This window comes from Apteryx rowi, unplaced genomic scaffold, assembly GCF_003343035.1.
Source record: "Apteryx rowi isolate R43461 unplaced genomic scaffold, aptRow1 scaffold_1547, whole genome shotgun sequence".
NCBI classification, from domain to species: Eukaryota; Metazoa; Chordata; class Aves; order Apterygiformes; family Apterygidae; genus Apteryx; species Apteryx rowi.
Genome location: NW_020447805.1, coordinates 18,544 through 29,104, shown reverse-complemented (window position 1 = coordinate 29,104; position 10,561 = coordinate 18,544). Strand labels below are relative to the sequence as shown.

General features: G+C 52.9%; 1 protein-coding gene across 1 annotated transcript; it reads left to right on the top strand.

Moving 5' to 3' along the window:
• Positions 1-2,373: 2,373 nt before the first annotated feature.
• On the top strand, positions 2,374-5,175 carry LOC112962796 (C-factor-like). Its single transcript, XM_026059270.1, has 6 exons — positions 2,374-2,526; positions 3,030-3,081; positions 3,493-3,680; positions 4,036-4,194; positions 4,586-4,705; positions 5,008-5,175. Exons 1-6 carry the CDS (start codon positions 2,380-2,382, stop codon positions 5,119-5,121), a joined length of 780 nt encoding a protein of 259 aa, XP_025915055.1. The 5' UTR covers positions 2,374-2,379; the 3' UTR covers positions 5,122-5,175.
• Positions 5,176-10,561: the final 5,386 nt, after the last annotated feature.

Below are 10,561 nucleotides of genomic sequence, written 5' to 3'. Positions count from 1 at the left end.
TGAGCACAGCCTCCTGAGCCAGCCAAAAGTCTCTCTTCCTCTGGTCCCCACAGGGAGGAGCAGGGACATGATCTSTAGTGGGCATACCCTGCTCCCTGATCAGATGATTATTAAATGATGTTTGGGGCAAACAGCAGCACAATGCAAAGGGCAGAGGCCACTCAGAATCCTGCCTCAGCCTTGGTTTCTTCCCTTGTTAAGACATCGTTTGCTATGTCAGAGTCCTGAGTGCTTTGCATCCTCTTTCCTCCCTGCCAGGGGTTTGGGTGCCAGGGCTCAAGGCTAGCTCTGATACAGTGCATTTGTAAACTGGGATCAGGCTGCTGGGAAAACAGCAAGGTTGTGAAAGAGGGCCATGAGAAGCCTCACTGGGAACTCCCCACTTCGCTYGGGAGCTGCATTTAAACTCAACCCTCACCCTTGGTCATTGCTTGAGCTATGTTGCAGCCATGCCCGGGCCTGGCCATGCACTTCGCTGACCCTGCCCTTCCCTTGCTGACTGGACTTCTGAGCTTGGCCTCAGACATGCCTCAGCACTTCRGTCTTGGCTGGCAACCACTGGACTGTGCCTGGCCCTTGTTCCTGTCACTCAGCCAGCTCTGCCCTCCTCGCTTGGGTGCTGTGGGCCTGTGCCCTGTCGGGGAGGCCCCTGCATCTCCAGCCTTGCTGTGTCCCTCAGGTCCCACTTGCCTGCCTTTTAGGTGCAGCYTGATCCTGCTGCTCCCAGACACTCTAATAGCACCTTCAAAGACTTTGTTTTCTCATGTTTCTAAAGCAGGGAAAGCYTGAGTTGGAAGATGACAAATTGAGCAAACAAGTGGATGAAAATAAAAGAAGCCTCGTACTCAGATAGGATTTTTCACTGACAGATCCCTTTACAATGGGGTGTCACTAGTCTTCTTTTACAGATGAGAAAATGAATCACAGAGGGTGGGCATGACTTGCCCAGCTTCATGATGCAGGCAGTGAYGGGGCTGTGTAAGTCCCACACCACCACCTGATTAGCTCTTCGTTCATTTCTATCTACTGATTCTTCAGCAAGTGAATATTATGTGTTGACACGGCCTCAAACTGCCCTAAATACTTAGTGGAGTGAATAAGCTGCATAAACACCAATGCATTTATTGTTACACGGTAGATTAAACTTACTAAAGATAATCCTGTCATGCACTCATTCCCCAGGTAACAAAGAAAAGCATTATTACATAAGCAACACTGGAATTACCCTTTGTGCAAACTTCAAGATGGGTGTGAACACAACTGAGCTTTCATAACCGATAGAGGAGAAGGTGTGGATGAATTTGTGTGAAAAATGACTCGGACTGTTCCTAGCTTGGTAACATAGAAAGCCCCTGTGCGTGAAATGCAGCTGTCTTTGGTTCTGGGTGACAGAAGTACAGTCCCACACTGCACATCCTAGCTGTAATGCCTGGCCTGAGCTATTGGGCAGCACAGTCAGCCTGGCAGCAGTACCAGGCTTCACTGGTGCTAGTGCAGAGCTGTCTGCACCTAGCTCCTATGGGCGATGTGGAGAGGGGGGCTTTGACCAAGGCACTTATCCTTGCAGAARGACAACCCAGGGCACATGASCYCTCCTGYRSYCTGGCAGAAGGACTGCTCCACTCAGGACTGCTTCTGCAGTATGATTTCTCATGGAGCAGCTGCTCTGCACTCCAACATGGCACAGATGCACACTCACACTGGGATTGTGTGCCACAGCTCCCAGAGGGAAGCTCAAGACTGGAGACAGCATCCAAAACGGGATGGAGTGCATGAMTAGCAGAGGTGATGTGCAGACTGTGCAGGGTCCACTTCCTTCTGCCAGAAGGCAATGCTGGTGGTTTGCTCTGCAGGTCTTTTATGGGATGGTCAGGGATAGGACATTTACTTGGAAGACAGGGGAGAGCAGAGGAGCCTCCTGCAGCTCCATGTGAGGGGCTCTGGAAACCAGCAGAAGGGGAATGAGTTCAACCTGCCTCTGGTGTTATATGGGTAAGATGCAGAAAGCCTGTGAAGCTGTCAAGCCCGCCTGAGCCATGGGACACCCTGCGTCCCTTCCACAGGCTGTGCCCTCCCTCCTCGCTCAGCACAGCTTCTCCTGAGCAGARTGGCCGATTGTTCCTGCTTCMCAGGRYCAAGGTCCTAGAGGTCAGTTGTGTATGTCTGGGAACSTTAAGTGCCTTTTGCCCTTTGCAGTGATGAGGGGCGGCTCCCAGCCAGGACCTGGGTCCTAGAGAGTTTGAAGAGCTGGAGAGTCTGTATCTAGAGCCGAGGCTTTGTGCAAGCCCTAAGTGGGTGGGGTGGCAGTTGAACAGGCTATAAGTAGCATTAGGGAACTGAGTGAACTATGCAAGCTAGAGCAGAGGCAGGAGGAGCAGCATGGCAGGGCTCYGTGTCCGCTCTGCTCTGGTCACTGGGASCAATCGAGGAATCGGCCTGGAAATTGTCAAGCAGCTCCTGCAGATGCCAAACCCTCCCGAGYGGGTCTTTGCAGCCTGCCGGGACCCCAAGGGAGAGCGAGCACAGGTGAGGCTCAGCAGAGCTGGCTTTGCTGGGGGCTGGAAGTGCAGGGCAGCATGTGCTGCCAGGGCAGCRTGTTGGGGCCAGGAGAAGATTTGTAAGGGCTCAGATGGGAAGCTGCAACCCTGCACCCCAGTTGCCAGGGCACCGGGCAGCCCAGCTAGCACGGCTGTGGGAYGAGCTGTACATGGGGTGTGCAGAGGGGCCAGGGCTCCTGGAGGACMRSMAGGGAGCTCYTGGCACAGCCTGGCACCCATCTCCTCAAGGGCTAGAGGGAAAGGGCTTGTGTCTGCAACAGGAGGTCAGAGGGTGAAGTAGTGGCACGTGATGTGTGCAGGAGGCACGGAGCCCCGTCTGACTGGAGCAGGGCATCAAGGGCAGGGTGCTGGGCATGGGGGAGTGCAGGGGCAGAGCAGGAGTGACAGTGGCTGTGCCTGGGACAGGCTGAGAGCTGCCCTCTGCCCAGGTGCCCCTGCCTCTCTGTGCCCATGTTGTCCCCTCTCTTGCAGGAGTTACAACATTTGGCCTCCAAGYACCCCAGCCTGGTCATCATCCCGCTCGGTAGGTGCTCCTGGCTGTGCCCYRAGGGTGAGRGTCCCTTGCCCARGCTCCCCTCTTTAACCAGCACTGTGTCCTCCCRCAGTCCTGCCACTCGCCTGGGATGCTGTGCACACCCCAGCAACCCAGTGAGAGGTGGGAGCTGTGCCAACAGTCCCAGCACGTTGTGGGGGAAACAGGCTCGCTGCTGTCACTGCTGCYCACGGCCTGTCTCCAGTCATGCTGGGACCCTGCCTTCCTGCCTGGCAGTGGCCCTGGACTCCTCTSTCCTCTGGGGCTGTTTCTCCCAGGTGCCCTGATTCCTGCCCCRGCACGTCCCTGAGGGCAGACGGGGCTCCTGTCCCCTGGCATCAGGCATAATGGGAGCCACAAAGGGGAAGCGGGCGCTTACCTCCCCCTGTGTTGGCTCTGTAGAAGTCACCGACCCCACCAGCATCCAGGCAGCTGCAGCCAGAGTCAGGGAGCACCTGAAGGGCTCTGGACTGAACCTCCTCATCAACAACGCTGCAATCGTGTTGAACAGGACATTGGATATGGAGACGCTGCAGGACATGTCCCAGGTGTATGCCACCAACACGATTGGGCCCCTGCTGGTGAGCCAGGTGAGGACCCCCACCTGTGGCTTTGCAGCTCAGCTCCAGGGAACATCCCTTTCCCTTGGCTCCAGCTCCCCAAGCCGGGACGTCCCAGGCAGGTGGGAAAGGCTGAGGGAAAGGGCCTGGTCTCTGCTCTGGTGCCCAGTGGGCTCTCATCCTGGCAAAGGGCCTTGCATTTTCCAGCTCAGWTGGGGAGTGCATGGAGCCATGGGTCAGTACCAAGGAGGAGGAGCCTGGTGGTCTGAGGCTGCGAGAGCAGGAATCTGCTTACTGCTTTGGTACTGATGTGCCGCACTGTGGAAGGAGCAGGTCYTCTCTCCTGAACCACATCTGCACAGGCCCCTCTTTCCTCTCCTTGCAGGCRTTCCTGCCCTTGCTGAAGAAGGCTGCCCAGGGAAGCCCGAGTTCTGAGCTGAGCTGCAGCAAGGCAGCCATCATCAACATGTCCAGCTCTGCTGGCTCCATTGAGGAAGTGTATTTATGGGATTATGGGCAAWYTRTCTCATACCGCTGCAGCAAGGTACTGCCACGCTGTGCTGGGCATGAGCCCCCACATTTTTTTCTCTCCAAAGCACCCTCCAAGCCCTCTTGTGACTCCCCTCCCTCCCTCCACCTCTCTCCACTTGCAACAGTTCTCGGGAGTCCCTTTCTCCCTCTCACAGCGCTCAGCCCTTCCCGTCCCTGCCAGGAGATGCTGTATCCCACTTCCCAGCCTCATTCTCAGAGGGCCGTGCAGGGACCAACCTTCAGCTGTGCTGGGTGTCTGTGCATGGAGACTGTGGCAGCCCTGTGTGTCCCAGGGAGCTCTCCTCACCTGCCCTCCTCTGCCCTTGCCTTGGGGTCTGCACATGTTCCCTTTGGGAGGGGACTTTTTTCCTCCCCACAGTGATCCTTGTGGTGTCTCCCTGCAGGCTGCTCTGAACATGCTCACCAAGTGCCAGTCCTTGGGGTACCGGCAGCACGGCATCCTTTGTGCTGCTCTCCACCCTGGCTGGGTGCAAACGGACATGGGGAGCACAGTGGGAAGCAAGGTAGGATTTCTTCTGGGGCAGGAACCTCATCATTCAGAAACCCAGAGAGTCCTATGTCCTGAACATCCCGAGACCTGCTGGGCTCTGGTGGAGCTGTCTGGACAATGCTCTGAGCTTGAGGCGCAGGAGGGAAGCAGATGACAGACAGGGACTCTTCCTGTGAAGTGCTGGTGTCTCCTCACTTCACTCACCCCAGAGAGCCCCAAGCCGCAGGCTCAGGGAGACAGTGGCCCAAGCAGGAGACAGGTCAGACCTTCAGAAGGCCTTGGGCACATGACTGTGTTTCTGCTCTGTCCCTGCAGCCCCCATTGACAACGGACGCGAGCGTACAAGGGATGCTGAACGTGCTCTGCTCCCTGTCTGAGAAGGACACTGGGACTTTCCTGGACTGGGAAGGGAAAGTAGTGCCCTGGTGAGACACCAGCCCAGTGTCRTGCCAGGATCCTGGCAGCAGGTCCTTTTGCTGCTGCACTGCGCTGTGCCTATGCCCTCAATAAACCCGTGTCTCTAAGCAACAAGTAGCACTGTCTGGGCCTTCTTCTTCTTCTCCTATTAACTTTCAAAGTTAGCATAAGGGTCTTTGCTAGTCCTTTGATAGAACTCCTCAGAGTTCTTTCTGCAGCTAATGGAGCTGATTTAGTCTGAATTTCAGATGTCCTCTGCTGGGGGGGGCCTGGCCATCATCCTGCCAGGGAGGTGCCCCTGGTCTTAGCCCTGAGTGCAGATGGTCTCATCCCCAAATTCTTCATATTCCCTTATCTCTCATGCATCTTCTAGGAAAAAGAAGCATGTTACAGGAGAGGAGTTTTGTCACTTCTCTCCCCAAGTGCCTCTGCTCATGTGTTCATACACATGCACTTTCCAGCAATGTGCCTGGAGGAGGTCCAAGCCCTGCAGATTTCTCTATCAAGGCAGGCACTACAAGGGTAAACTTGAGGATGTAGCTGGTACAGAGCAAACTAGAGAACCATTTGCAGGCTCATTAATGAAGAAACCATTTTGTTTATTAATTCCAAGGTTGGTAGCACTTCCTGGGGAACAGGCAGGTCTCCTGCAGTCTGTCATGGGGTCAACCTACAGAAAGAGAGATTGCAATGCATGAAAGCAGGGGCTGCCTCATGAGCATTGGAGGGATTGAGGGAGAAGGGCTTTCTCTCATTCTTTGTCCTGTCTTTTTTTGTCTCCATGGCCATGTAATTATGGTCTGTGTGAAGATGAGTTGCTTCTGGATTGCTGTAACTTATTTGCCTGATCTCTTTCCCAGGGTATCCACACATTACTGCATTCTGAGAAGTGGGCTCAGCATTTCCTACCTCTCCTTCCTATAAGTGGCATGATTTGGCAAAATTGCTACAAATGTCCATTCCTCCATCTTCTTCCCAATCAGAAGAGATCTAGGTCCTCAGTCTTTCCTTTCCAGAGGCCATTCTGTATATCTGCTCAGCAAAGCCCCATCCCATCCATTTCATGCACACCTTCCTCATTCTGCTCTGTCCTTTTGAGAGGGGGAAGCCAGAGTGGCATGCAGTATTCCAGATGTGGATGCTGCATGGGACAGATCATGATGTCTTCTGTCTGATCTATGGGATAGATCATGATATCTTTCTAGCACTGGTTTTGTGTTGCTGAGCAGTCTGTGGGGGAAGAAGCTGTTGCAGAGACCCAGCAAAGGCCTGGACGCTGTTTTCTGGGTAATAACTGACTGTCTAGTGCCCCCCTCAGGAGCATGTATCATGGCCCCCAGCTCTGCTCTTACTGCTGGGATAGTTCAGCAGGAACCAGGGCATCAAAATGGGCACCTTGGGAAGGCAGCAGCTCTGGGAGGGGTCGTGCAGAAATCATTGCTGCCACACATGACAGACAGATGGAAAACATGGAGCACACATGATATTTGTGCATGGCTTTGTCAGGTCTTTTAGCAGCAATGGGAGCTGGGTTCAAATTCTGAGAGATAACTACAAAGTGCAGCCAGTCTCATCCGTGACTCAGAAATTCAGGCAAGCCAAGCATCTCCTGGAGCACGTGGCAGGTCTAAATTCACCCCTTACAAGTTGTCACCAGGGATTTGAAAGTCTGCAAAGGTCTGGAAAAGCAGAGCTGTTCCCAGACACTATGGACACCTTTCCACTGCTCCCAACTGCCTCCTCCATTGCCCTGTGGCTGTGAGGTGTGTTTTTGATGCTTTATGGTCCAAATCTGGCCAACAGTACAATGACCCCATCACTACACTGTGGAGAAAGCAGATAGGACCCTTGATCAGTGCATGTATTACTTAGCATACACTCCCACCTGTCCTCATGACTTGCAGAGACATGCTCATTCTCCTCCTATCTGAACCTACTTGACCAGAGATGCCCATACCACCTCCAGACCCAGCCCACTGCAGGCCCCTGGTTCTCGAGGTACAAAGCAGGGACCAGGATCCCTTTTATCTGAACATCAACACCAACTAGAAGTTTAACCAGGACAACCCACATGCTTGCACACAGCCCTGGAAACCCAGAGGCCAATTTAGCCTCTTCTGCCAGGTCCTCAGGAGATGGTGGCAATGGGTTTTCCTCCCAGCCATCCACATCAGTCCAGGTTTAGAGACAGCCTCTGCATCACCAGGCAGTCTAGCACCACTTATACCAGATGAGAAAAGTCCACAACGTCTGTGTTTGCCCTCAAGGTGGTTCTTCCCCAGCATAGGGAGTGATGCAAATGAGACAGGAGAACACAGGGAGGTTGATGGACTCAGACAGGGTCGGAGACAGGCAGCTGATTCTAAAGGCTCACAAACATGGCAATTCAGAAACTATTCACTGAGGCAAAGGCCACTGCATCACTCTTAACTCTTTGCCACTGATAATCCTCATAATTCAGCTAAATCAGGTGAGCTACAAAAGGAGAGGCAGTGTTACATGTTATGCTAAGTGTAACAGGAGTTCTGGTGTAATATGTGAATAGAAGTAGCAAGTTAAACAGCAAATCCTGATCGGAGCAGGAGCTTGATTTTGTTAACAGCTTTGATTTTTGATGTCTTTACATGGATTTGTCATGCTCACACACACCTTTAAAACATCAGGAGTTCCTTACCTGTTTCACTACTCTTTCTGTTGGCTTTTCTGGCCTTTCCTTTGACCTGTTAAAACTCACTGTCCTGTAGCTTGACTTTACTGTGCCAATTCTATTTCTATTGAACAATAACTTACCAGGCAGCTGGCTCTGTGCAGGCAGTGATATGCTGTCTCATGTCAAATGGGTACTAGGGGAACAGGGCCTGACTGACTGGTGATCACACATGGCACAAGCAACTGTTGGAGACAATAAACCCGGCTGAGGTAGCAAAGATTGCCACAGAAATCACGGCCTACAACTGTCTGCTACAGAGAGCTGTGCGCTCATGATCAGTGGGGAGGCAGCTCAGCAAAGCTGGAAAGCCTTTCAAAATGAGCAAGCCTTTCAAAATGAGCAAGCCAGAAAGAATCTGGGAAGTCTGGATTGATTATCTCAAATAGGAGATGTCAAAGAAATACTGTGTTACATCACTAATCTGAACACTTGGGGACAGTGCCACCCTTCGGACAATTTTTTTGTCTGCAGTTATTTAGTGTAATACCCTGGCTGCTACTACAAGTCTCAGTTTGCCAGCTAAGAGTGGAAAAAACAAGACTCTCTGGCATACACAAATGCAGAGAAACAACTTTCAAGAGGAACTGTATGATCTCACACCACCAGAGGGAGAGGGACCAGCATGGGAGGATTCAGCACTGAGGTGTCTGGATGTGGAAGAGTGAGGTGGCACAGCTCTGCAGTAATAGGGCAGATTTGGATTTGGGGCACTGAACAGGCAGGAAGAATAACTATCCCCTCTGCCCTCAGTGAAAGGCTGGGCCACATCTAGGGGGTTATATGCTGTTTTGGGGGATTCTCCACCTGAAGGCAAGAAGAAGCCAGCATCTGCTGGTGGTAGCAGGTTGCCATTTTAAAAGGGTAAAAGCTTGTGATGGCAGGATGGAGCTTCTTCAGATTGGGGCAGGGCAGGGGGCGGATCACCCACAACCTGGCATAAAAACCAACAAACCTGAGCACCAGACTGACACCAAAGATGTAGTTCTGCCCTTTGTCCTTGCAGTAACCAGAGCTGTCCTGGCTGGCACATGCTACCCACCTCCAGGCCTCTTTGCCAGGGGGTTTGTTGTGGAAAACTACACACATATGAACAAGATGAAAGTGGATACCAAGATTAGAAACAAGAAGCCTTAAAAGAAGTCAGTGTGTGTGTGTTTATTGGTATCGTACTGATAATGTCAAAGCAGGAGGTACTCAAGAGGAGTAGGATTATATTCCTTCTTGATGCTTTGCTGGGCATAAGCTGTTTCCTAACAGGCAGCTCTCTAGTCAGTCATTGACAGGTTGTGCTCATCAAGGCATAACAGGGAGGCAGTCAGCTTCGCAGAAACACGTGGGAATGTCAAGGGAGGCAGGGAGCAAAATGATCCTACTTCTAGCTTACTGCCCTTGAGAACCACAGTACATCTGAGCTAATGGGTGCATGTGGACTAATCAGTCAGATGGGCCAGGGCATGTTCTTTGGCACAGAAGCCAACTACTGAAGGACAGCCCATGTGTATGCTACAATGGTAGCCACATCTCACCTGCCTGTTGGCTGGAACAGGCTTGGCTCAGAGCTTATCCTGCCCAGTGTCACTCCCCGCTGAACTGCCCCCTGTGTGTGGCTTCATTGTGCTACAGACTTCTCAGGAGGGCTCACAGCCCCCATGCCCTTGGATTGCTTGTCCGTTGGTACTGCTGCACTTCTCAACCCATGGGGGGCTGTGTCTCTTTCTTCAGGTCAGGGCCAGCAGAACAATAGCAGGAGCCAAGACAGAAAATTCGGTCTTTGTCCTCCACATACTCCCCAACACAGAGAATTAGTTTGGGCCTTGGGATACCACTCCCCGCTTGTGGGACCACCTAATGCTACATGCATGGGATGATGAGCAGCAGGGGTTTCTTGCAGCAGACTGCCTTTGGTATCTTTGCAGGGTAAGGATGTGGCCAGGCCAAAGGCCATCACCTTCCAAGCTGCCCCAGTGGTGAAGTGGTGGACACCGTACCTGAGAGCTTTGCTGCCCCTGACTCTTACTCATCAAGGGCTACTTGTTAGGCACTGGCAAGTGGATGACAGGTGGGACTGTGGTTGAGGTGGCTTAGGTACTCACTGAGCTCTTCTACCCAACCTGGTCCACATCCATAACAGCAGTGTGGTCCTGAAAGCCTTTGTCAAGGGTGGCTTTCCCTTCTCTGTGGGGACCCCCATTCACATAAGTACACCAGCTGCCAGGGCTGCTACACTGGTGCCTTGTGAGCTTTGGAACCACAGGGGAACATTTGTAGACTCTGTGGTCACCTGGTCTGGCCACACACACAATACATGTCTTTGCAGGCTCCACTCTCCATGAGTGAGGCCGGAGACAACTGCTCCCCCAGACATCACCCTGCATGGGGCCAAGGGCTGTTTCTTATTGTAGCAAATGGTTCTTACCCAGGTATGATCCTGGGTAGTACAGTCATTTGATGTTGGCCTTAAGCCATTTAGCCCCTTCAGTTGGGCCCTGCATGCAGCTGGCTGACTGCAGGGTGGTGGGTGCCTAGTGTCTGCATGGTCAATACCATGTGCATCATTCCCACCTGCTGTGCCCTGTATAACCAGGAATGCCAGTCGTGCTGGAGAGGGTCCTCCACTCCTGTCCAGCCTGCCTGGCCTCGCTGGCCTCCCAGACCCTGGTGGGAGGGAGGCAGGGAGAAGCAGAGGAGGCCCTAGGAGGCCAGCAGGCTCTGAGCTGTTCTCTCCCAGCCCTCTCCAATACT